At 41.8% G+C, this 26,700-nt stretch overlaps 1 protein-coding gene and 1 long non-coding RNA gene across 2 annotated transcripts; both read left to right on the top strand.

Annotated features, from left to right (window-relative positions):
• The first annotated feature begins 7,893 nt into the window (after positions 1–7,893).
• Positions 7,894–23,407, top strand: LOC115286689. The gene is made up of 3 exons (XR_003906211.1): positions 7,894–7,976; positions 12,008–12,154; positions 23,138–23,407. It is a non-coding gene; the product is annotated as an uncharacterized LOC115286689 (long non-coding RNA).
• Positions 23,408–25,157: 1,750 nt separating this feature from the next.
• On the top strand, positions 25,158–26,297 carry LOC115286688 (transmembrane epididymal protein 1-like). The gene has a single exon (XM_029933106.1). It carries the CDS (start codon positions 25,158–25,160, stop codon positions 25,929–25,931), a length of 774 nt encoding a protein of 257 aa, XP_029788966.1. The 3' UTR covers positions 25,932–26,297.
• Positions 26,298–26,700: the final 403 nt, after the last annotated feature.

The raw sequence follows: 26,700 nt of genomic DNA, 5'->3' as shown, positions 1-26,700 counted from the left end.
AGCAGAACTGGCAGACAGCTCCAGAGTCTGTGGACAATGAGTGGCTGGACAGCTGTTTCGTGAGGGGAACTTTGCTTGAGCACAGGAGCCCATGGAGGTCCTTCATGTCCTGGCTGCTCTACGCTGAGACTCCCTTCAGACCTGCCCTCCCTCCCTCCCCACATTCTAGTGGGGCCCCAGGCACAGCCACTGCCACTTGCCTAGTACAAAATGCCAGAGCGAGCAAGAATGTCCTCAGGAAATGAGTGAACATGAATTTACTCTATGCTCACAAAGCTTACAAAACAATTAAATGTACAGACAGATACACACATACATAGAAAATAAACAAATATACATTAATTACAGAACTGTGTAGAATTAGAAAATGTCATGCTGAGTGGCGTGTAGAGGGCATTTCAGAAGATTTCAGTGACAGGAGTCGTTCATGGGGGAGGTTGAAGTTTAATCAGAATTATTCTTAGATATGTCTAAAAAACTACCAGCAACTTAGAGAAGGTTTTAGTGCCAGATTCTTTCAAAAGCTTTCATACTAACTTTTAAGGAATCCTTCATTTCTTATCATTGCAGGAAGAAATGACTAAGAAACTAGGGTAGTATATGGGTTCTAGGATGGCAGCGTCAATCAAGTGCTTGATTAGAGACCCCCATCAGTCTCTAATGCTAAGTCAAGGGCACTTATGGGAGAAGGAGTAGGATTGGGGTGGGATGGGAAAACAGGTGACCTACCCAGTTCCTTAGGATCTGACTTTCTGATGGAGGAAACCCCTCTTCCCACCTGAGAGGAAAAGTCTTCCTCTGCATAAGCACCTTTCAGTGTCTGTACGAGGGAGAGTCCTGTCCAAGGGGATGCCAGTCTCTGTAGGACCTGAAGTGGGAGAGGAAACCAATACACCAGAAGAATTACGAGGTTTCACCAATCAGTATTGGCAAGAGTGTGGGGAGCATGGAAATTTGACCACATAAAGTGAAATTGGATCACTGATTGAGACACAGTTGTTGATATGAGTTTACTTTCCTGAGATTCTAGGTTTAATATGCAGCTTAAGCATCTGGGAATGATGTAAAATGTCAGCTAGGTTGGCCAATTGAAACCTGGACCTAATGGTGGCTTACAGTCAATGAAGTTGACATACTGGAATTTCCTTGGCAAACTCTAGAAAAGCACTGCCAAATGGAACTTCCTACAAAGATGGGAATTTTCTATAATCTGTGTTGTCCAATATGATAACTTCTTAGCTACCTGTGGCTACTGAGCACTTGAAATGTAGCCAGTGCAACTAGGGAAATAAATTTTAAATTGTACTTATTATCATTATTATTATCATTATTTTAACATTTTTATTTATTATTGACAGACAGACAGAGTGTGAGCATGGGAGGGGCAGAGAGAGGAGGAGACGCAGAATCTGAAGGGGGCTCCAGGCTCTGACCTGTCAGTACAGAGCCTGATGTGGGGCTTGAACTCACATACTGCAAGATCATGATCTGAGCTGAAGTTCGATGCTTAACCCACTGAGCCACCCAGGCATCCCTGAATTTAAAAAAATTTTTTTTTATGTCTTTTATTTCTTTTTGAGAGACAGAGAGAGACATTGCGAGCAGGGGAGGGTCACAGAGGGAGGGAGACACAGAATCTGAAGCAGGCCCAGGCTCTGGAGCTCAAACCCATGAAACGTGAGATCATGACCTGAGCCAAAGCCGGCCGCTTAACTGACTGAGCCACCCAGGCTCCCCATGAATTTTTAATTTTAATGATTTAAATTTAACTAGCACATGTGGATAGCAGCCATTGTACTGTATGATGCATTTCTAGCATAGGGAGTCCAAAGGCTCAGGGGAATGTCAAGGACACTTAATTTTTCTCTAAATTCAATTTGGCTGCATCCCACAGGTTTTGATATATGGAGTGGTCTCATTACCATTTGCTTTTCAATAATTTTTACAAGTCTCTTTACTTTCTATTTAACCCAAGACTTATGTAGGAAAACATCTTTTAATCTGTACATAATTGTATCCTTTTTATGTTGATGTTATTTTTGCTTTTTATAAATATGTGGTTTTCTTCATAAATATCCCATGAGAAATATTTGAATATTCTATATTACTATTAATTTTTATGTGATATTTGTGATTTTTATGAGGACTTCTGAGATTTTTTTCACTATGACTCTGTATTTGTTTTTTTTTTCACTTTTTCTTTTATGCACATAGCTGCCCAATATTAATACATTAAATTCATAACTATCATTTCTTTTTGTGATGTGAGTATAAGAGAAGAAAACAGGCGTGCCTGGGTGATTCAGTCATTAAGCATCTGGTCATGATCTCATGGTTTGTGAGTTCAAGCCCTAGTTTGGGCTCTCTGCTGTCAGCACAAAGTCTGTTTCAGATCCTCTATCTGTCTGTCTGTCTGTCTCTGCCCCTCCCCTGCTCTCCCTCTCTTTCCAAAAAATAAATAAATATTACCAAAAAAAATCTAAAACTCTAAAAGAAAAACCCATATTTGTCCCTTTTAATTATTATGGTTCTCATCTTTAGGTTTTTTTTGTTTGATATTAGCTTTTTAACATATTATTTTCTTTTTTTTATTTTTCTAGTATACTTATGTGCATATATTTTCAATCCTCCACTGCCTGCTATTTAAGCATGTCTTGTACTTACCTTAACTTTGTATTTTAACCTGTTCTGAAAATCTGTGTTACTTTGACAGGGGAATTTAAGATACTTACTCTTATTGTGATCATTGATATATTTGGACTTCTTTTTAATCTTTTATTTTATGGTTCTGTGTTCCTTTTTTTGGTCCTGACCCCAGTTCCTCCTTTGAAAATATTCCCATAGGAATACTTACATTTCCCAGAATTAAAATTTCCACTGAAGTAAACCTATGTCTGTTGGAATTGAAGGTTATGGCATGTGAGATTGGTGACACATTACTGTGTTTCTGTGCTCTCCAGATTTATACCCCTTCAGCTCCAGCTTTGTAAAACTTTACAAACCGTCCTGTGGAATCTTGGAAACTTGACATATGCCATCTGGCATGTCACGCAAGTCAAAATTGTCCTTGGGTTCTCACAGTACCGGTAGTTGGTGTGACAGTTCTTTCATTCCTCAGAAATGAAGTTATACATATGAAATTTAATAAAAATGAAGGCCACACCTCACTGATACCTCATTCAAAGCCACACCATCAAATGCATGTTATTGGTTATAATCTTTCTTGCCTGCTAAGAAAGACTAGAACATTCTGAGAGATTCTAAGAAACATTAGACTGAGGCGGTTAGTAGTATGGACTCTAGGACTACTCTGCCATGGTTAGAATCTCTTATTCCATAGTTGGCATTTTATTGGTCCCTCATAAATATAATATGGAGTCAGTAATAGTATTTCCTCAGGGGGTTACTGTGAGGTTTAGAAAACACCACTCGTGTAAAAACACTAGGCACAATCCTTGGTACACAGTAAGATATTGTTAGCAATCCTCATAGTCCCCACCCAGGACTTACTAGACTGGACAATTTTCATACAAATAGCTCCTTCCTTATGGTCTGCCCCCTTCCCTGAAGGAGAGCCTTGGAGCTCCTTAAGACTCACGAAGAGGCATAATCTACTTCTCTTGGTGTTCTTAGCATCCCCAGAGCTGACTGAAGTTGTCAGTCAGTGAACAGAGTAGTTGGGATTTAAACAGGTGCACTGGCCTCGTACTGGCAACCTCTGTCCTATGTTTATGTTTTGTCTGCAGTTGCTGCATTAAGAAGACCTGCCCTTAATGAAATATTCAGTCCTAGATCTTTTCATGTCCCAAATTAACTTTAATGAACAAACAGGGAAAGATCAAGAGGGCTGCGACTGGGACTTAGGGGAAACTTTGAAGCAGAAGCCAGGTTGGGGTAGATGCCCTCTGGAGACGGGCCAGCGTTTGCTTTTGATGACAGCGAACCTTCAGATCTTGTTCATTTGAGCTGCAAACAAGGGGCTCTGAGAAATCAGTATACCTGAGATTTCATTTTTTGCAATGCCTCTGTGTTCCTCATTCAACAAACACGTGTTAAATACCTGCTGTGAGCAAGAAATGTGCTCAAATGCTTTTATTTTATGCTTTGGGTAATATTAAGGGGATAAGATACTGCCACTGCCCTCAAGAACTTTATTTTCTAGTAGAGGAAATAAGATGCACACAAATGGCCACAATGTGTATTGGGGGAAGGGGATGGGAACTGTGAAATGTCACAAAAGAGGTACAAATTCCAATCAGACTGAGGAAGGCACAATTGCTTCCACCTTGGAGGGAACTGGGGCTGCTATATGCAGGAAGTTAGATCAAAGCTGCCCTTTAAGGATAGTGGGATCTGGACAGGGAGGGGTGAGCAGTGGTCTTTCAGGTAGAGCACATGGTGAGAACTGGCAGGAAAGACCAGGAATTTTTTACAATAGCAAATTGTACTTATTCTGTTTCTTCTATCTGTGTGTTCATGAGAAAGTCTCTTAATCAGTTCAAACCTCACTTTCCTCATGAGGCTAGTTCTACTTATTCCTCAGAATAATTGCAAAGACTGAATGACTTGTTTTATATTAGGCAACCATGTAGATCATTATATATGCTTGAATGATGGTAGTTTAATGTCCTTCATGTTTATTTCTATTTCTCTCCTTATTCCAGTCCCTAAGCTGGTGAGAAGCATGTCCCCAGGAATTTCTACTGGGCATCCCTACTGGAGTTTCTATTTTGTTTGGGGGCAAAAAAGGGGAGCTGCAAGCCAATAATGGTGTTTAAATAAGGAGTTTAGTATTGCCACAAGTAGTCCTCAGCAGAGGCAATTTCCTCCTGTCAGAAAAGGGCCCTAGTGTCTTAGATAGAACCAATCCTGGACTGACTATCCCTACTGTTCTTGTCCTTGTTACAAACTCCTGATGGCATGGTCCTCTCCTCTGAGTGTCCATTACAGCCACATCACCTAACAGCTCTTCTTTCAAAGACAGTTCCTTCACTGCTTCCCCAGGCTTCTGGGTAAAGACTTTCCCAGAAAGGAGCTTAAGAATCCATCAGATGATCTGTTCTTAGTAGAGTTGGGCTTCTGGATTTGTCTCAAGAGTAGTAAACCTCCTTTGGAGCCATATCTTGTCATTTTCCATTTTTGGTATCAAATTTAACAAACATTTAAAACAGGATCTTAACCGCAACTCATCCTTCAGTCTTTGAGTTTCAAAGGCTAATAATAAAACTGTAGGTGGTAAGTCCATGTCAGACTTTTAAAGGAAAGTCCTAGAGTCATGCTGCTGGCTTTTGCTCACCACCCACCTCTTGCCCATCTAAGAAGTTGAGATTGGCAAGTGATTGGAAAGTGGAGATTTCTTTGCAGAGAGTTGTCAGTGTCCTGTGCATTTTTCTGCACCTGCCCCACTGGCTAGTGGGAGGGATAAAGGTGGACTCCCTTTACTCCAGGCCATGTGAAAGGGGCTATGCAGAGAGCAGGATATGTGTTACCTGGAGGGACTGAAGGTCAATGTTTGACTCTCACCTGGGAGTCTAGTGGCAAGAGGCTTTCATGGGTTGTCCCTGCTTGGTACAGAGTGCAGAGAGGTGGCACAGAGGGAGTGAGGTGCCTGCTGACAGGAGGGCATTGGCGGTTGTGTCCAAAGGCTGCCTGTGAACCCTGTGAAAGTCAGCAGGACTGGGCTTCTTCAAGGGTTCCTCCCCTAGAAAGTACCCTTGAAGGGTGAAGGGACCTAAGGGATTGAGAGGGGGAGTCTCAGGTGGCCATGTGGAGAAAGGACTAGCCAGCACTGAGGTGGCTCAGTGCACAATCTCTGAGGAAGACACAGAGGTATCCTCTGGAAAGAGGATCACGTAGAGGGCACAAACAAATGTACCAGCCTCATAAGACCATATTCTTTCTCCAATCTCTTTTTCTCTGAGCCCAACCTGGGACAGATCAGGTAGGGTAGCGAGAGAGTGGGCAGAGGTGAAGTGAGGAAGAGAGAGTATCTGACTACATACCATCTCAGCCGCCTCCACCACCTCTGCAGACTTCTGAGCCTAAAGCAGCCCAATCTAGGAGATGAGGAGTTTTGAACTGGATGGAGGTTCAGAGTTCAGAAAATGTATATGAATTGGGCTGGATTATTTGATGAGTGTATCAGACTGGGCCTTTCTTATCTGAGTGAATGAGATTTTGGCCCAGGAACAAAGAAAATAAGTTTCACAGAGCAGGTTTACAGGCCCATGGCAGGAAAGAATAAATTGCTTCTGGCTTGCACCTGGATAGGTTGGGCACATTCAACCAACTAGAGTCTGTGCTATAAGTGCACCTGTGTTAGGAGCTGTTGGAATCTCAAAGATAAACATGGTCCAATACCTGCAATCCAGGAGTTGCTAAAGAACAGGAACATCTTGAATAAGAGCCATACCCTAAAAAACCTGACAGTAACATTCCAATGGAATATAGGGAAATGGGAAAGAAATTTCATCTGAGGATCCCCATGGGAGCCTTTGCAGAAGGGATCTGACCTGGGGCAAATAGCATGGGTAGGGCAAAGGCATTTAATGCAGATGGCACTGCTTGAGACAAGACAAAAAATACAAGGATGTGCAGGAATTCTTGGAGATTGAAATTATACCGGGTGTGACTATGGACGTTGGGATTAAAATGCAATGTTTTAAAGATAAAAAACCATAAAAAATTCTCACAGCGCTTTACAGTTTGCAAAGTTCTTGTGGATATCTTATTTCATATGGCAATTATCACAACCCATGGGATAGGTGGAGAATGTGTGGATGAAATAACTGGGTCAATGTTATTCCCTTAGCCAGCAGCGCAGGGCTAGCCAACGACACAAGTAGCATCTGAACCCAGGCTTCCTACTTTCAAGTGTTCTTTGTTAGTTGTTCTACGATATTTAATCCTGTCCTTCCACACATGTTATGAGCAGTTCAGTTCTAAAGACTATTTTATATTTTACTTTTGGAATGGTAGGAGGGTATTGTGAGATTATGTGATGATATTGATTCATTCATTCAACAAATAATTACATTTCAGTGGAAAGAATTAAAAATCAGCATTTATATTTTAGATGATAGTAAAGTAAAGGCTAAATAGAAAAATGGAACAGGGAAAAGGAATAGGACGTGCCAGGCCTGTGAGAGATTGCTACTTTAAATGAGAATGTCACTGAAGGCTGATGTGAAAATGGCGACATTTGAGCAGAGACCTGAGCAGTGAGCTGGTGAGTCATGCAGTTGTCTGGGGGAGACACTAGTTAAGACTATGGCAATTATCCACATGGGGTCTTACGGTGCTGTGGACCGGGATGAGAGATGATATTGGTGAGGAGTCGTCAGATTTTGCATGTTTTTTCAAAGTAGTGTCAAAAGGACTGAGAGAGCTGTAATATGTGTAATAATACTAGAGCAAGAACACCGTCAACAATGACACCAAGATTTTCAGTCCGAAAAACTGGAAAAATGTATTTGCATATTTTTGAGCTGGCAAAGCTTCAGGAGAAAAAGGATTTGAGGGAAAGATAAGGAGTTCATCTGGGACACTTTCACTTTGAGATGCCTGTTTGATATTCAAGTATTGATGGCAATGAATTAGAAATACCTGGAGTTCAGGGAGAGGTCAAGACTAGATTATAGATTTTAGAGTAAGCGTGTAGTTCTAGTGAGTATCAGTGGAATGGTTGTCAAGAACTGCATAGGATCTGAATTTTACCCAGTTTACAAGCCAACAAGTGAGCCTACCTCAGCATCCTGGATGCTGGCAGAAGACATGAACTTCTGGGGTCATAGATAAAGACCCATATTACTCACAGTAATCAGAGTAGGTAGAATATCTGCCTTTACCTGCCTCAGCTCCCCGAGTTTCATTTCCCCAGGACAACTTGGAAGGTCCAGAGAAAACTGCAAATGCTGTGGGTCTTGTGACAGAAGACGAACCCAGGCTGAGGAAACCTGCATCTTTTGTAATGGGCGGTAAGTGTGTCTACCCTTGGCTCTGAAGGGGACAACTATCTCTGTGTTTCAGATCTGTTTGCTACACAAACATCCCTGAAAACATACTTCAGAATAGTCAGCCACCATCTCTGCTCATGAGCTGTGCAGAAACACAAGAGACCTTGGAGAATCATCTTCTCTACATGGTATCATCCACTAAGGAGCACTATGGGAAATGTAAGGGACACTGTGTGTTTTTATAATGATTGAGGTGACAGTTCACACAAAAAGATTTCTCTCATGTCCTGTACAACTTTCAAGGTCGAACATTCACTTTAGCGAAAAAAATATATAATTATGTGAGTCCCAACTTTATTTCTTTTTCTTTTTTTTAGAAATTAACTTTATTTTAATTTTTTATGTTTATTTTTGAGAGACTGGCAGAGCACAAGTGGGGGAGGGGCAGAGAGAGAAGGAGACATAGAATCCGAAGCAGGCTCCAGGCTCTGAGCTGTCAGCACAGAGCCCGACACTGGGCTCGAACTCACGAACCTTGAGTCAGATGCTTAACTCATGAGCCAAAGTCCGATGCTTAACTGACTGAGCCACCCAGGTGCCCCTAGACTCTATTTCTACTTTATAAAATATCCTTAGTAAGCTTGCTGTACACTTAATATTTAATCATTTAAATCAAAGAAACATTGTACTTTGTTAAGAATTCTATCAAAGTTACTCACCATTTGAGGAAAAAAATACATTGCTATTGGCAGCCACACTTGTCAGCCCACAGTTGTCGTGGACACAGTTATAGTGATTTTAGGTGTATGTGTATATATTTTTATTCAGTCTTTATTTCATAAGGTCAAATATGAAGAAATTTTTGGGGAATCATATCTAATTTCTTTTAAAATTTATTCATTACGAAAAGATATAAAACAGTCAGATTCTTGTACAAATTGCTGCTGAGAGATCAGTGAAGAGCACTGGAAATTGACCATTGGATTTAGCAGCGGAGAAATCATTAGTGACCTTAAAAAGAGCAATTTCATTGCAGAGTGGGGACAAGAGTCTGTTTGAAGTTGGTTCAAAAGAGCGTGAGAGGACAGGAATTGAGACACAAGAATAAACAACTTCTTTGAGGAGGTTTTCTGTAATGGGGAAGCAGAGCAATAGGGTGATATGCAGAGCATTTGGCACAGTGCCTAGCACAAGAAAGGGCTCAGTACATGTTGGTCAGAGGAGGGCTTGATGACCCTTGGGAGGTGCGCAGGAAATGGTCTACTGACTAGGTACTAATAAAAAGAAGTGTAGGCATAGGGGCTGGTCAGGAAGGCTCCTTGGAGTCTTTTCCTTTGAGTTTTAAAAGAAATGATGAAATGAGAGGAGGAACATAAAGGTTAAGAGGGTGTTTCAGTCAAGGGCCAAGGAACCAAGATGGAGAAAGGTGGAGGGAGGGAAAGCCTGCCTGCCATGCCAGGGACTTTGTTGGGGAATAATGAGACTTGAATAGAAAGACCTGGAAATACAGCTGACAGAAGAACTTGCATAGCAGATGGTGGCTTTTATTTTGGCTCTGATGAATCAGTAAGGAGCCAGAGATCTTGAGCCATCAGGGACATAATGGGGAATATAGCTTAATTGTATTTTCAACTGTGTGTTGTGCTTCTACTCCAAGTGTTGAAGTTGGATAGATTACAACTCATGTTCTAGACAATCAAATGAAAAGCACATGTTTTTATGTTAACTCCAACCTTTAGTTTCTTCCCTAAGTTAGGACAATCCTGGGAATAAAATTCTGAGGAATAAAGAGTAGTGGAAAATAGAAACTCACTTTAGGGATGTAAGAGGGATGAGCTGAAGGGGTCCTCCTGAATAAGCACATTTGATGTTGGCTTAAAAACAGACTGCTTCCGCAGAAAACTGGGGACCGCTGTCTCAGCTGGCCCCTAGCAGAACTCTGATTTCTGAGACAGAGGTGTCTATGCCTTAAGGGCGTCTCTCCTATTTCCATGAGTCAGGGTGAGGAAACAGTGACCTCAAGGGATATTTTAATTAGCGTCATTTATCTTTTCACTTATGGTACTGAGGTTCTGACCGGGTGTGGTTGGTGCAGCTTAGACGTAGCTTGACACTCAAGAGCCAAAGTCACCTGTTGACATTTTCTTCACCTGCTCACACTTTCCAAGTGTATCAAATAAAAAAAAGAATTCAGCGGGGTGGTCCAACTTCAATGCCAATTTTATTTAATCTCAATCCACTGTCGGCATGAACACTTGGAGAGAAGGGGAGAGGGCAGTATTCGGTGGGAGCAGGAGGGCACACAGAAGGAAAAACAAGGGGTGCTCAAATCATACTTGTATGGCATGGAATTAGACGTTAACCAGGGGAATCTCTGAGAATACATATGTAATCACACTCCACTCACTTTGGAAAACCATATATATAGGAACCTTCAAGTATTCAGAATATAAAGAATGTCCAAGAGAAAAGAGCACCTCTAAAATTTTTAGTTTGAGTTAATGTTGTGAGGTTCAAGCAGTGACAGTTATATAGCGAGGCACCTAAAAATCTCATTCAAAGACAGTTTACCCTCTCTTGATATGCAGTGTTAGTTTGTCTTACTGATTCATTCCCTGCATCATTGATTAGAAGCAGCATATCCACTGAAGAAGAAAGCACCCACTGACAGCAGATAAAAACTAGCCAGTGGCCTGACCAGAGAAAAAAACTGTGACATGCAGAATAAAACTTAAAAGATTTTAGCAGTTTGGGTCTGAGTGTAGATAATCACAGTGCTCCCTCTGTATCCCACCCCCTGCTTCAGGGTGTGCCTTCCTGTATGATGGCAGAACAGGATAACTGAGCCATAAAAAAGATGAAAAAATAAAATGTATTTATCAGAACTTATCAAAGATAGCAGATAAGTCTTAATGCATCTTAGCAATAGTGGTGCCTCACATTGTTTTTAAAACTGAAGAAAAAGAGAACCTATTTGTATTCCAATTTCCTGGGCAATTCAGTGGCTGACAAATTTAGGTTTTATCCTCACTAAAAAGTAATTCATTTGCATAACCATTATTAAGTGCCCTGGACCTTCGGGTCAGAGCTCAAAGTCATGGAACATCATTTCCTAATATAAAAGAGTGAGCCATTAAAAGCTCAACTTGAATTTTGTGTTTTTGTGTATCAGGAAGACCTGGGGGGGACTTGTCATTTGCATGTTGTGGAAGTGTCCCCACTACAATAAAAGTCTCTCTCAGGGCGCCTGGGTGGCTCAGTCAGTTAGGCTTTTGACTTCTGCTCTGATCATGATCTCACGGTTCATGTGCTGGAGCCCCGCGTCGGGCCCTGTACTGACTGCTTCCAGAGCCTGGAGCCTCCTTCAGATTCTGTGTCTCCCTCTCTCGGCTCCTCTCCTGCTCACACTTTGTCTCTCTCTCTCTCTCTCAAAAATAAATAAACATTAAAAAATGTTGTTAAGAAAGTCTCCCTTTTTCTACTGGGAAAGAAGGTGGAAACAACCCGAAAGGAAAGAAGGTATTGCCCTCACTACACTGCCAGGGTAACGGATAGGCTTTTGTGTTCCTGAAGTTTGGATTCCCCTTCTTAGAAGTGTGGACGGCTCTCATTTTGCCCTGAAAATACAGACCCTTCCTGGTGGTGCTCAAACTATTGAAGCAGGAGTCAGAATGGACCCTTGGGCTTCGGGAAGTTAAAAGTGAGCAGCATCCTGGCCCTGGAGGAAATTTCAGGGATTAGGGGTAAATGCAATCACTTCTTCTAGGTAGGGCCTCAGAGAAGACCCCAGAGGTTTCCAGGGATTGAATGGGAAGATAAGATCCTGGGGTCCAGGCAAAAGCCCTGGTGTCTGAGGCCACACTGAGTGGCTGTGTTGTTCAGAGTGGCACTCCTTCATAGGCTTCTGCTAGCTCAAGCTAGCACGGAAAAGGCTGTGGTAGCCGCTACCTCACTGGGGTATCGCCAGAGACCCGGAGATTCAGAGACATAGACAACATTGCTGTCTCTGAATCAAAAGCACGGGCACCATGTCATGTCTCTTCTATTTGTAGGAAATGCTGTTTGACAGACTTCTGGGACTGTAGTAGCCATGGGCGTCTTAGAGAAAAAAGGAGCGAGGTAATGGTCGATGATGAAGGATCCATTTCCTGACAATCTGGTAGACTGCAGCTGGAGCCAGTTCTATTTTCATTTCAGAAGTGAGTGACATTACTTCTGTCCAGAGAGTGTGAAACTATTTATACACACACACACTCACACACTCACACACACACACACACACACACACACACACACACACACACATCTGTGTTGTTAGGAGACCAGGGAGAAGGGCTTTATCCTCTCACGTCTGGTCTTCACATAACCAAACCACTGGTTCTTAGGGCTATTCAAAGGAGATGGTTATTTTGATGCTCTCCTTCTTAGCAATCTCATCTGCACCTATTTGATTTAGCACGGTGATGCTTCATCCGACTGGTTAGCCAGCCAAAGATACAGCAGAATAGCCTGGCGTTGCAACCCACTGAGATTTAAGTCTAGGGCCTGGATGTGCCTCTGAGGGAAGAAACTTGCTTGAATTTCCCATCATGAGAAATGAGAGCTTCCATATTGCCTGGAGTACTTTGTAGTTTTTAGGGTTATTCTGAAAGCTGGCCAGTGTCTACAGCTGGCTGACTAGCTGGCTGAAGCATCGCTGTGCCAAATCTAGCAGATGCAGATGGGATTGCTAAGAACACTTGGGGGGACTTCCGGTTCTCAGAAGGCCTTAAGAAACAGACCTCCTACTCCTCCCCTCACATGATGAATCGGGCTCCCTGTGGGCTTGATTCTCTTAAGCTCATGATGGAGATAATGCTAATAAGAACAGGCAGGTCCTCTTAATTATGATCATTAACACAGATTGTGGGTTTAGTAAGATGTTTCTGATGGCTCCAACACTGACTTAAGCAGTTAGGATTTTCTGTACTTGGCTCCCTTATGTCTGTCCTCTCAAGGAGTAGAAAAATCAGGTGGTTTGAGACTCCATTGCAGTCCAGCAATGTTCTCTGATTTCTCACGAGTATTGAAATCTCCTGGCAGGAACGGATGTGGGAGAGAAGAGAATTACATCCGGGGCCATCCTGTGGGAGCAGCTTGAGCCCCAAGAGGAGGCACTTTCTAAACTGTGGAACACCCTCTCCCAGCCATATGCATACAGTGGCTTTGCTAGACCAGAGGCACCATGCCCAGAGAAGAAAGCAAAGCACCCATCTGAATGCGTGAACTGTCCCAACTCAAACATCTTTACTCCCTTTAGAAGGGGAGCTTGTCTTTAATAACTATTCCAAGGACTTCCAGTTTTGGCAACATAATAGACTGATCTAAGCCCCCTCCCATCTCCACAGGAAAAGACATGGGGGATAAAATAAATCAGTTATAGTAGAACAAGAACAAGATTATTATTTTTTAAATCCAAGATCTAAAGAAGAAGCCCCTAATCCCCAAGTGATAAAATACAAACTGTAACTCAGAGCTAGATGACAAGATCATGAGCTGGCAGCCAGGGTTTGACTGGTCCCAGATAGAGGCTCTACCAGCTGGGGTTTTCATGCTAATAGGGGGACAGGAGGTATGGGCTTGGGCTCAAACTAAAACACAGATTTCTGCATAAAGTCTGGATTTGGAAATGGTTCTGTCAGTGTAAGAGAGACTAAACAAACTTTTTCCACCAGCTCCGGAACTAAGGAAGCTGCTCTCTGCTAACAGCTCAGGGTAGAAATAAAATAAGGCATAAGTAAGAACCTGAAGCCTCTCTGAATTCACACTATTCAAGATTGGGGGATGCAAGAATCTCAAGCCATGAAATTAATGTACAGTGTAGTTAGCACTGGCCTGGTGAAACGGGTGGTGCCCAGCAGAAGTAAACAAGCCTCCCAAAGGAGAAAGCAATGCCAAGAGAAGTGGGTTCACAAATCGGTAGCCTCCTGGGCAAAGAGTCTGCAGTAGTTTGCTAGGGCTGCCATAACAAAGTCCACAAACTAAGAGGCTTGAACAGAAATGTATTGACTCATAGCTCTGAAGGTGAAGAGTCTGAGGTCCAGCTAGCTGTCAGCAGCGTTCCTTGGTCTGGGGCTGTGAGGAGTCTGTTCCATGCTTCTTTCCTGGTTTCCGGTTGTTTGCTGGTAGGCTTGGCTTGTAGAAACATCACCTCCCTCTCTGCCTTCACTTTCATGTGGCCTTCTCCCTGTGCGTCTGTGTCTAAATTTCCTCTTTTTAAAAGTACACCAGTTGTATTGGATTAGGAATGCACCCTACTCCACTATGACCTCATGTCAATTTAGACACTTGCATCTGTGATGCCTCTGTTTCAACTAAGGTCACAATCTTTGGTGTTAACTGGAGGTTAGGACTTCAATGTACAAATTAGGGAGCAGGCACAGGTTAACTCATGACAGAGATAATCCACAGCAAGAAGGGTCCCCTGACATAGGCAGTGGGAGAGTACACCCAAGAATGTACCATAGAATGTATCAGAAGAACCTGCAGGAGATAAGGCTCTTCACCTCTCTCAGGCTGTGTCTCCTCAGTCTTCACAGGGAGGGAGCATCTTCTCCTAACATGGCTGTTAAGAGGATCAGACAAGATCATGTAGAGAATGCTCTATAAACTGTGATATTCTGTCCTAATGTGAGTTTTCATTTTTATTAATTTAGTTAGTTAAAAACAAGAACTCCCATTTACTGAGGGCTGTGCTAACCTCTTATTTTTTTCAATTCTTACCATAACCCTGTGTGGCAAATCTCCTCATTTATGGATAAGGAGACTAGGTTGAGATGCAGTCATTTGCCTGAACTCACGTGACTGGTCAGTGGCAGAGCTGGAATTAAATCTTTGGCCTGTCTGGACCTAGTGTCTAAGCCTTTACTTATTCTGAATATTTCCCAGTATTAAGGCTGATTTCTGGGCTGCAGTGAGGCTAAGGAAGAAGCAAAAGAAAGGAAGGAGATGTGCTTTATACTGAGGAGGAAAATCTGGTCTAATAAGGACAATAGATGGAGACTTATTTTAGAAGCAAGTGAGCACGGTGGTGTTAGAGGGTGGAGGGGAAAGAGAAATAAGAAGATGAATGAAACCTAGTCCCTGCCCTGGAGGAGGCTGAGAGCAAATAACAGATGTGTTTGCAGCACTGGAGGGTGCAAGGAGCCTCTGACCCCGGTAGAGTAACTGCTTGGAGGTGGAGGTCAGGAAGGCAGGGAAGGTGCAGGTCACTTAGATCTGATTTGGAATATGTTAGGGTATGGACTCGATTTGGAATTCCAGTTTTACTGTGTACAAGTCGTATGACCTTGAACCAATTACTTAATTCTCAACGCTTCTGTTTCTTCAAACTGTCAAATGGAAATAATTATTTATTTGCCTTCTTACCTGCATTTTCTTTCATTCTAAAGAAATACTCTCCTCCCTCTTGTTTTAGGGTGGGGGCTAGTTACTCTCCTCCTCCAGTGTATCAGAAGAGGTGGGCCTGGGCACTAGCCACAGCTGCAGAGAGTGAAGCAAGTTAAGCCCAGTGATGATTCCCCTGCTGGTGTTCGGTTTAGATGTGGGCATGAAATCCAGGTTCAGTCAGGGAGATGCCCCCATCATAAAGAAATGCTTTGTGTATATATCTATGTCATCTATGCATATCTATCTATATATCATCTATATCTATAGCTGTATCTATATCTGTATCTGTATCCATATCCATATCTAGATCTATATCATCTATATCATCTATATCTATACCTACGTCTATATCATCTGTCTGTCTATATCTGTCTCTATAGAGTATATCTCCAGGCTGGGTGGTTTTAGATACATAATGAAAAACAAAGCTCTGTTTTCTGCCTCTGGAAATTCTGTAAGGATATGCTATCTGGAAGTGTGGCAGCAGTTTGAAACCATGATGTTTGCTAGTCTGAGGACAAGACCAATGAGAATAGCAGAGAGGGAAACTGGAGGTAACCTGAGTCCTTGATGACTTCACTCAGCCGCGGTACTACCAGCTCTGGAGCTGCACTACCTGTGAAGCTCTTGTTAAGTGACAGAATACATGTCTTAATGCCGAAGCGAGTGGAATCAGGGTTTTCTATTATTCACAACTCAAACATCCTAAGTGATTTATTAACTCACAGATTTATGTGAATAAATGCAGTAATTCCTATAAAGTGTTTAGCACTGTGAAATGTTAACAATTATCAATAACAAAACACTTTATTATGGAATTATGTATTGCTTTCTTCTTTACTAAGATGTGTCATATTTCTCCAAATATATATGAGAAAGTTTTGGCCAGAACTCAAGCTTCTACTTCAGTGCCCAATTAAGCTACCAAACAAAACACATAGTAGATGCTTAACATCTATTTCATGATTAAGTATAGATAGATAGATAGATAGATAGATAGATAGATAGATAGATAGATAGATACAGATAGAGTTTTTTCCCCTAAACTTAATCCTGATGTACAATCTAACCCAGATGCCCTTGTGTTGGGAGGAGACTGTGTCTTCAAGAAGAATGTTTTATTTTTCCACTGGGCTGTGAATTCCAAGAGAATCTAAGTGGTCTGAAAATGGAAAAATGGCAGCCCTTTCTAAGACTGGAAGGTTCCATAATCACAGGCTATCAGGGCTACTTGGAAATGATATACCATCTTCTTTATTTTACAGCTGAGGCCTAGAGACTTCATCTTGGTCTAGAGACCAGGCCGGGACTGAAACCCAGCATCCAGACCCTGCCTCGATCCTTTTCCAGTGTTTTTCATTATTTTTTTGACTTTCTCCACAGTCAACTTCCCTTACAACCTGAATAAGAAGGAAGCCCTCTCCCTAAAGACAGTTTGGGCTGCCAGGAATTCGTGGGAGTCCATGGGAATCTGTGGGATTCTGTGCATCCACTCCCTCCCAAGGTCGTTCTGCAGAGTTGCTGCCAGGGACCAGGTGGCCTGGCATGAGATCTGAGATTCGGCATCCTTTGCTGACTGAAAGCAGCAGCCCCTCACCCCTGAGGGGTCACTTAGGGCTAGAGGTTGAGAATAGGCCTCTTCCTGTCCACGCACTGATCAGCTCCTAGCATGGAGGGCTGGTAACAAGGGTAGAAAGAGACTCCCCAGCCAAGTCAGAGCAAAGGAGTGCACAACATCTAAGCCTGCATGGTGCCATCCATCCCAGAGTGACATCTTAAAGCTCTTGAAAGACTTTTGTTCCAGTCTGTCCCAGTCTGACTCTGCATATGACCTACCCTCACCCTCACTCCTGCCCCCAACACACCAAATACATTCATAGAGTTGTTCATGCCATTTTCCAACCTGAATGCTCCTACCATCTCTCACCTGCTCCCCATCCCCACATTACTGCCCTGGTTCAAGTTAATTTCAGTACAAATATCTGCCCCTCCATTAGAGTTAACCACATTCTCCTTTATTTTCCCACTATACTTTTGCCCAGAACTCAAGCATCAACATAAAATTTAATTCAAAATGACTTTAGTTGGATCTTTTTACTAAATCAGTGCTTCTCAAACTTTATATGCATACAAATCACCTAGAGACTCAGATTCTGTAGGTCTGATTTGGGGCCTAGGTGTCTGTAATTTTAACAACTCCCAAGTGATGCTGACAATGGTGGCCTATGGGACCCGCTTTGAATGACTAGGTACTGCTTTTGAGTTCCTTGAGGTCAGGTGTCATGTCTTATTTATCTTTGTAATACCAGCTTTTAGCACAGTGTCTTGCTGATTATAGGTAGTTAATACACATTCAATGAATTGAAATGAATCAAATTAACACACTGGTGTTTCTGAGGTGTTTCCTTTAAATGCAAATATGTGATCTGGGCAGCATTAGACAACTGTAGCTAGGATGGCAGAAAGTGGGGAGGGGCAGTACTTGGGGCTCATAAGAAGGCAGGGTAAATGAGCATTACAGATCCAGAAACTCAATTTTATCAGTCTGTTTTGGTTCTAAGAGACTGATTGACACTAATATATAAACCAGAAGGCCCATTTATTCATTAACATTAGAGGACATGTCTTTCCAATGACAGAAATATCAGTGCCCACCAGTTAGATAGTCCTCTGTTTCCCACCACCCATCCATGCTCCCTGCCACCCAACCCCTCACTCTAGGATCAAGGTAGCTAGGGATAATTTAGCTCAGAACCTTGACTCAGAATGTAGATAACTAAATGTACTTGCATGTAAAAGAAAGCTTGACAAATTGTCTCTTTTCCAAAAAGACTTCACTCCTATAATAGAGTACTTATTTTTTCCTAAATATAGTCTTTCTCCTTGGATGGTCCTGGATAAAGACAGATAAATTCTTGTTATCAAGTATCTGCTTCTAGAATCCATATTGACCAGCCACTCCCCCTGCCAACACATCCTCCTACAAGGAAGCCCAGCTTCAAAATAACTGATTTGCTTATAGCTTTTCTATTTGCATTCCTAGTTTTAAGGAGATAGCTAAGTGAGCATTTCACTAGAGGGCATATGTGTGGCACCAAGTATCTCTCAAGGCAGAATGCTTCTGCAGACACGATTCTGCTCATTTGATGCAGACTTCCCTTTCCCTGCAATTCTGGGGATGCCTCAGTTGGACTGGGCCCAGGTGATAGTACCACTGTGGGATGGGCAGAGTGGGTCAGATCAGGATCCAACCCATGAGCTTGCTGGAGGGCTGGGCTCTTTGGGGTCTTGGGTCCCATCAGTGGGGGGCTACCTGAGAAGGCGGCACACAGCCTTGGGCTACTTATATTTTGTTTCATGTAGAGCTGATGTTTTCTTGTACTTCTTGTAAGCAGTCAGCTTGTGACCCAGTATCTCATCATAGACTTTGTTACGAACTAACTCACTAACCATGTGACATCCTGTGAGTCACTTTCTATGCTTCCTTCATGAAAAGAGGGATTTGGAAGAAATTGACTCTATGGTTAATCCAACCCTCTGATTACCAACTTTAAGTACTTTGTATTCATAACCCACCTTAAAATACAATATTTCATGGATACATCTCAATCTCACATTTACCTGTGAGGAAAATGAGTCTTAGAGAAGATGAATACCTTATCTTTAAGCATCTACCTGAAAAATGGCCAGACTAGTTCTCAAATACAGATCAGACTCCTTGTTTTCTTAATCACTAACCGACAAGGTTTCCTACAGCCTGGACAAGGAGGATTTTTTACTTCTCTCCTACCACTGGGAGAGAAAGCAAAGCCTCTGTCTCCTCTGATTCCCCATTTCCTTGTCTCTCTCTTCTCAGAATCTGGGCTGCCTTCACCCTTTCTCTCCTTTCTGTTGAGTTCTCCATGTTTCTTTCAGTTTTCTCCATCTTGCTGTCCTCTACCTTTCCTTCCCTCTCCCTGCCCTACCCATACTTAATTTAGCCTCCTCCCATCTCGGCCCTCCTTCTCCTTCTTCTGCATGACAGCCTCTCTTGATAAATATTGCTGGGTTCTGCTTTTATAATGATGTTGCCCCATACTCCTGGGTGAATCTATGGGTTGGTGAATCTATGGGTTGGTGAATCTATGGTACCCCAGTGTGGCTTAATGACCAGGATGGTGGTTTCTAGTCTGGAACAATTGTTTCCAAGCCTCAGGAAAGGTGGCCTGTATTGGAATCACCAGTGGTAGGACAGGGGGTTATAACTCAAAATGCAGATTCCTAGGACCCACCCATCCAGAGACATTATTCAGTAGGGTCAGGGTGAAAATTTAGTACTCCATTTTTTAAAGCTTCTGAGATAATTATGATGACCAGCAAGATTCATGCTTTACTGTTGGGATGTGTGCTCATGAGACCCTGTCTTATGGGTAGCCAAGTATCTACAGTTGTATCAGGAGGGTTGCTTCTGGTGAAGGCCTTGTTTGTAGGTTATGAGACATCAGTTAATGAGTTTGGCACTTGCTCCTTTCCCATCCCAGGTGTCTGCCCCATCAGTGGTATATCTGGCTCAGTAGAGACTACTTGCTTCCACCACATTTGGGCAGAGTCTCCTGATTTCCAGTTCAATATTTTTGGTCATAAGTCCCCAAATCAATAGGGTATGCTCATTCCTTTCACCCTTTTAGATGATGCATCCTTCTTCCTTCTGATATTGGCTGGAGAGGAGTAAGAGGAGAGAAATTTTCACTTACATCCCTGTAATAGCACATGAGTTTCCTAATGACTATACCAGGACTTCCACCATGAAATATGTGAGCTCTGACAGCCACATATGCAGAGCCTGGTAGACTCTTTGAGGCCATCTAGTCTACCCCTCATTAATGAACCCTCAACACTTATCGTTGAAAGACAAGCATTCTTTGAATATGAGCTCTGGGCTGCATTATTAAGCTCTGTGCTGCATTACTAAGTATGCTGGATTATACTCTGCCATTGGTTTACACCATGTGCTCTCAATAGGGACAATATTGCCCCCAAGAGAATATTAATGTTATGGTTATGAATATTAATGTTATGGTTATGTCAAGTTCTCTATACCCTTTTCACCCAAGGACAAAGGAGTCGAAGATAAAATTTGAACTTACATATGTTAGTCTCTCCAGCTGTTCATTGGGAATGATCATATTTGTCTTGACTTCTACAGTGGGAGTGAGCTCTTTCCTCTAATTAAATAGTTCTAGACATTGTTTCACTTATTTGATATTTAGCTCTTAGAATTAGTGACTTTGCATCATTTGTATGTTTCTGCTCTGTCTTTATAACTAGATTATAAAGCATTTTACAGTAGACACCATGTGTTCATATGATAGTTCACTCATTTATTCATTTATCAAACACTCATTGAGCACTTCCAGGTGTGGGGCTAGATTCTAAATAGACAAAGAAGTCAGAACGTGGTCTCCAACTTCAAATACTTCCCAGTAAATAAAGAGTGGAAAAACCGTGTGACTGTAGAGATGTGCATAAATATACGTGTTTAAGTGGAACTATAGAGGTGTGTATAGGGATTTCCTTTCTGGTTGGGAGGAGATAGTACTTGAGCTGAGCTTTAAAGGAGAAAGGAGTTTCCCCAGATAGAGAAAGAATGTGGAACAGGAAGACCATTCCAGACTGAATTGGAAGCTTCTGATATGCCTTGAGACAATGGTACATGTGGGGAGGGACTGGAAATGAGGTCAGGCCAAAGTTAGAGGCACCATCAAGGTTATTCGAAAGGCATGGATTTTATCCATAAGGCAATGAGATGCTACTGGAGAATTTAAATTATTAGCTCTCTATTCCCAAAGCTCACTCTGGCTGCAATGTGGATAGGAATACATGAGGATTGGAACCCAGTTAAGAGATGTTGCAACAATGCAGAGTTGGTGATGCTTGGACGAGGACAGTAGGTGCGAATAAATAATCCAGAGAACTTGTTGATTAATATATTGTAAGGGTGAGTGAAAATTGGTGTGACTACTGTGAAGGGAGATTTGTCACTAACTGTTAAATTTAAAAAAATAGTCTGTGACTCAGAAATGCCGTTTATGGTTATGTAGTCTAAAGAAGACTATTTACTCAGCATTATTTGTTAAGAAATAAATCAGCTAGACCAACATGTCCATCATTAGGGGGCTAGATAAAGAATGTAATATTAAAAGGAATCAGTAGTGCCACCACATAACAAAATAGCTTTGCCTCCAACACATTCCATGACTGAGTGAAAAACAGCCAGTTGTAGAATGATATATATAAATGTTGATGTCCTAGAGAAAAATTCACTTTGGCATTTGGAGAGGCCCATTGCAAACAGTTGTCTTTCCAACTTCTCATCCTAAAATAGACTTAACATACATCAAATCATACTAACCTTCACAGCCCTTCTATTTTGTCTTCTTACTTCTGTAAAAACAAATTAATATTGGGGCACCTGGCTGGCTCCAGCTCAGGTCATAATCCCAGGGTGGTGGGATCAAGCCTCACCTCGGGTTCCATGTGGAGCCTGCTTGAGATTCTCTCTCTCTCTTCTTCTGACCCTCTGCCCCCAATCCCCACTCATGCACTCTCTTGTTCTCTCTCTTTCTCTGTCTCAAATAAAAAATTAATATTGAGTAGATAAAAAAGAACATTTATAGAATACATGTAAAGTCTACAGAGTTGGGATACAATCAACACTCCTGTGGTCCTCACCAACTATAAGAACAGAAAAACATTGTTATTTTCCATGCTTCTGTGTCCCTCTCAAATCTATCCTATTCTTCCCCTCTGGGAAGTAGCCATTTTCCTAATTTGATTTATGTTCCACATATGTGTTCACATTGTTTAGTTTTGTGTTTTTTTGAAATGTGTGTGTGTGTGTGTGTGTGTGTGTGTGTGTGTATGGAACCATACAGTATATATTCTTTTGTGACATTCATTTTTCATCTAAAATTATCTTTTAGAAGTTCCATATTGGTATCAGTCAGAGTTCCATAGAGAAGTAGAATTGATAGATATATACATAAAGGAGATTGATCATGAGGAATGGCTCAGGTGATTATGGAGGCACAGAAATCCCACTGTTCTCTGTCTCTAGGTTGGAGACATTGTAGCATAATTCCAGTCAGAGTCCACAGACTTGAGAGCCAAGGGAACTGATGGTATGAACCCTAGTACACAGGCAAAAGAAGACCTATGTTCCAGTCCAGGAGACAGGCAGGAAGAAAGAGGGATGAATTCCATCTTCCTCTGTCTTTCGTCAGGCTCTCAAGAGATTCCACCAGGCCTACTCACATTGAGGTGGACAACCAACTTTACTAAATTCACTGGTTCAAATGTTAATCTCAAAGACACACCCAGAAATAAAGTTTAACCTGGGCACCCTGTAGTCGAGTCAAGCTGTCATATAAAGTCAACTATTACAATGTTGTTGACTATAGCTTTATTTTTCATGTTTCATTTTCACCTCTATCATTTTCATTTTATGAATAAGAAAAATTCATCTATACATTTTAATATTGAAAAAAATTTTATTTTTCCTCCTCTCTGCCAGTTATAGACAGTTCTATGATGGAGATTCCTAAATATGATCCTTATATGCATATATGAGAGTTAATGTATAGTTTATACAAGTAAGGATATGTATCTTCAACTTTACAATCCCATATATCATCAAGTTCTTTTCCAAAGTGATTATATCAATTTGTATTTCCACTAGCAATTATTAATCATTCTATTTATTTCACACTCTCAAGCTAATGTTTATCAATCTGGTACATGTGAAATGACAGCTAGCAAGCAGATAGGACCTCATTCCTACAGAATTCTGCTACAACCATGTGATCTTGGAAGAGGACTCAGCTTCAGCATGAAATGCAGCCTGGCTGTCACCATGACTGTTCCGTGTGAGACTTGTGAGCAGGGGTCCCATAGAGGTCTGTCTGCATCCTGACCCACAGAAACTGAGATGAATGCATGATGTTTTAAGCCACTAAGTTAAATTGTGTTAAATTGTCACACAGCAACAGATAACTAATACATTACTGAATCCATGGAGAATGAAATAAAATTCAAGTATGCTAATTAGTTCTGCTGTGAACAGAATTGATATAATCTACGAAGGGTTTGAGAGCTGGTTTCTTTGGTTAAAAATTTTTTTGCTGAAGGGCTTAGATTCGCCTCACTGGATTAGGTGCTCATTCCTTGACTGATCTGTGGCCAGGAAAGCAGGATTCATTAGAAAATGACAGCTCCCACTACACCCGCATGGCTTGAGGGACGCTTAAAATAATAGAATTTTATCATGGTAATGAAATAGGAAAAGCCAATTAGAAAAGACAAAAGAATGTCTAAAAGGAGATTATTTTTTCATTACTGAAGAAAACATGATTATATAAAATCATTTGAAAATTAGTAAGAGCAGTACCTACATGCAACATGATGATTAATATGAAGATCAATATAAAATTACAGTTTTTTATATTAGTAAAAATGATAAGGTAAAGTGGAAGATCCATTGATCGTAGGAACAAAAGAGCATTTACCAATAAATAAACCAAAATGGAAACTTATAGGAACAATATGACACATATTTAACTTGAGGCACTCCTGTATTTGGTTGACTATCATGAAGGGTAATATGACTATAACATTCTAACTAAATGCTTATTTCATGAGAGAAAATATTTGATGGCTAATTCACACTAAGGTTACTGGCTTAATAGGATCTTATTTTTTTTTTATTTTTAATGTTTATTTATTTTTGAGAGACAGAGAGAGACAAAGCACAAGCAGGAGAGAGCAGAAGAGAAAGAGACACAGAATTAGAAGCAGGGTCCAGGCTCTGAGCTGTCAGTACAGAGCCCGATGCAGGACTTGAATACATGAACCAGGAGACCATGACCTGAGCTGAAGTCGGACACTTAACCAGGCACCCCAAAAGGATCTTCTTTCTTACCAGTACCTACATTTTACTCAGTGATTCTCAAAATTTAGTGTACCTAAGAACTACCTGGGAATCTTTCTTGGAATGCTTATTACAAGACAGCACTCCCAAGAAATTCCAAATCAGTACCTCTGAGTAGAACCCATTCACCTGCATTTTAACTTGGAAAAACACTGCTTCAACCCAAAGGAAAGAAGTTCAGGTGGTGGCACCTCATTTCTGATCTGGAGATCAGCCAAAGAGAGATTCTTAGGAGTGAACATGTATCTGGCAACCCTCAAATAACATCAGACTAAATTGGGCATTGTGTAGGTTTACTTGTGATTCTTAAGACTGTTTATACCCAGGGGAATACGTTTGTACCTGGTATTTATATGAGTTTATATGGGAGGAGTCTTAAGAGATATGCCCGACATTATGTATTCTCCATGCTTTTTCTCAGTTCTTCCTTATGTTCTATGAACTTGAGAGGGAAGTAAAGAAGGTAGCAATGGTGTCAAGGACAAGTAAGAGAGGCAGGGGGGGGGTGGTTTAGAATAACCTCCAAGAACAGACGCCCAGGCGTTGTGATAGAGAACATGCTTATTTCATCGTCTGGCAATGGATGGTCAGCTGTCAATGAACCAGAGCAGAAGACCAGCACGGAAACCGTGACACCCACCCCGCTGTAAGTCTGGGTCTCCTCCAAAACCATTTCCCCTCTGTATGTGGGTGCAATGAGCTGGAGAGAGTATATAAGTAGACTTCAGGAAGCTCCCTCCACACTCGAGAGCCTGAGGTGACCATTCCTGAACTTGCCTCTGCCTTTGATCAGACTTACCTTCAGTTCCATGGGAGGCTTTGAGGGTCATCTGTACCCAGGGCTGTCTCTCTTCTTCTATGGACTTTATCACGCACGACTAGTTTCCAGGGCCTTGATATGTAACCACCCTGTCCAGTATCTGCCACGCCATCCCTGGAGCAAAGGAAGATGGGCAAGGCTGCGACAAATATACTATGTCGGACTGGTGAAGATGTTAAGTGCCTGCATTTTAGTAGCCCAAGAGCTGCATAATATTCATGGACAGTTTGTACTTATCAGCAAGATATATCATCAGAGAAACTTTTTGTACCGCAAACAATGGCAGCATCTCACTCTGTATATGACCTTCTTCCTGAATGGCTGTGTAGATGTGGTGAGCCAGAATGTGCTGCCCCAGAGGTGTGCTGCTCTGGAGCAAGGTGCCCAAGCCCTGGGCATGTTTCTGTTTCTGCCTCTGATGGTGTCTCACATGCAGGACTCAGAAGGTATAGAGCTGCAGTCTCACATCCTGCTCACTCAGGCCATATTCCTGCTGGCATTGGTGGCAATCGCAGAGCTGTGGGCTCCTGATATGCTGCAACTTTGGGTGATGAAGGCCTTTTTTTATATGATGACAGGTTCTTGGCTGATTCAGATAGGTTTTATGCTGTACAAACCAATTTCTGGCTATCAATGGATGGATGATGACAAAAACAACATTATATTTGTCACCACCTTCTTCTGCTGGCATGTGGCTTCCATTGCCATTTTGATGATCTGGGTCTATGGCTTCTCTTTGTTGTGGTATTGTTACATTTGTTGATGGTCTGAACCTGTATGAGCCAGGAATGGTTCCTGTCACCTGCACATTCGGGAATACCTGGAAGAGAAGTGGGAAGTGCAGGCATCAAAGAGGAAGATGACTGAGGCAACAGACTCTGCTGGGATGGGCATACCCTTTACTCCTTCTGGATTTTCTTAATCTTATTTGCTGAGCAGGATGTGGAGGCAAAGTAAATGAAACACAAGAGGCATGTGACTCTGACCTTCACTCTCAGCTTCCCAATTATTTCCCCCACCTCCCCTCCCTCTCCTCAGCTCCAACCAAGGCATTCTGCTTGCCTTGCTCCTCTCTGTGCTCTTCACACCCCTCCCAGGAGAGCATGAAAATAAATGTACTCTATCCTGCCTTTGGGTCTTTATAAATATCCTCACCTATCCCAGAGAATACTGACGCCCTAGTTACATTAGTACATCATAATAATTTAGCCGTCATAACAACCACCTCCTTACCTTTTCTCATTTTGGATCTCTTCAATACCCATACTAAATCTAAACTATTATTTTAACTATAAAGAACTTGGAGAACTATTGTTGAATTCTTTCTTCAGATCATGATTTATCAAAGAGATCTTTTATTTTCAGCTTTATTGAGATATACTTCATATAAAAACAATCACATATTTAATGTATGCATTTTGATGAGTCTGGACATATGTGATGCCCTGGTAACACCACCACAATCCTGGAGGGCAATTTCTTCTGCAGGGTCTAGCAGAACATCCTTCCAGTTCCCCTTTTCCTTCTGCTTC

Source organism: Suricata suricatta, chromosome 3 (genome assembly GCF_006229205.1).
Source record: "Suricata suricatta isolate VVHF042 chromosome 3, meerkat_22Aug2017_6uvM2_HiC, whole genome shotgun sequence".
In the NCBI taxonomy this organism is placed as follows: Eukaryota; Metazoa; Chordata; class Mammalia; order Carnivora; family Herpestidae; genus Suricata; species Suricata suricatta.
Note: the sequence above shows the minus strand (reverse complement) of the source record. Positions and strands in the feature narration are given on the sequence as shown.

Excerpts from the sequence above, each read along its gene's own strand:
- LOC115286688 (XM_029933106.1), top strand. The coding sequence starts at position 25,158 with ATGGGAGGCTTTGAGGGTCATCTGTACCCAGGGCTGTCTCTCTTCTTC.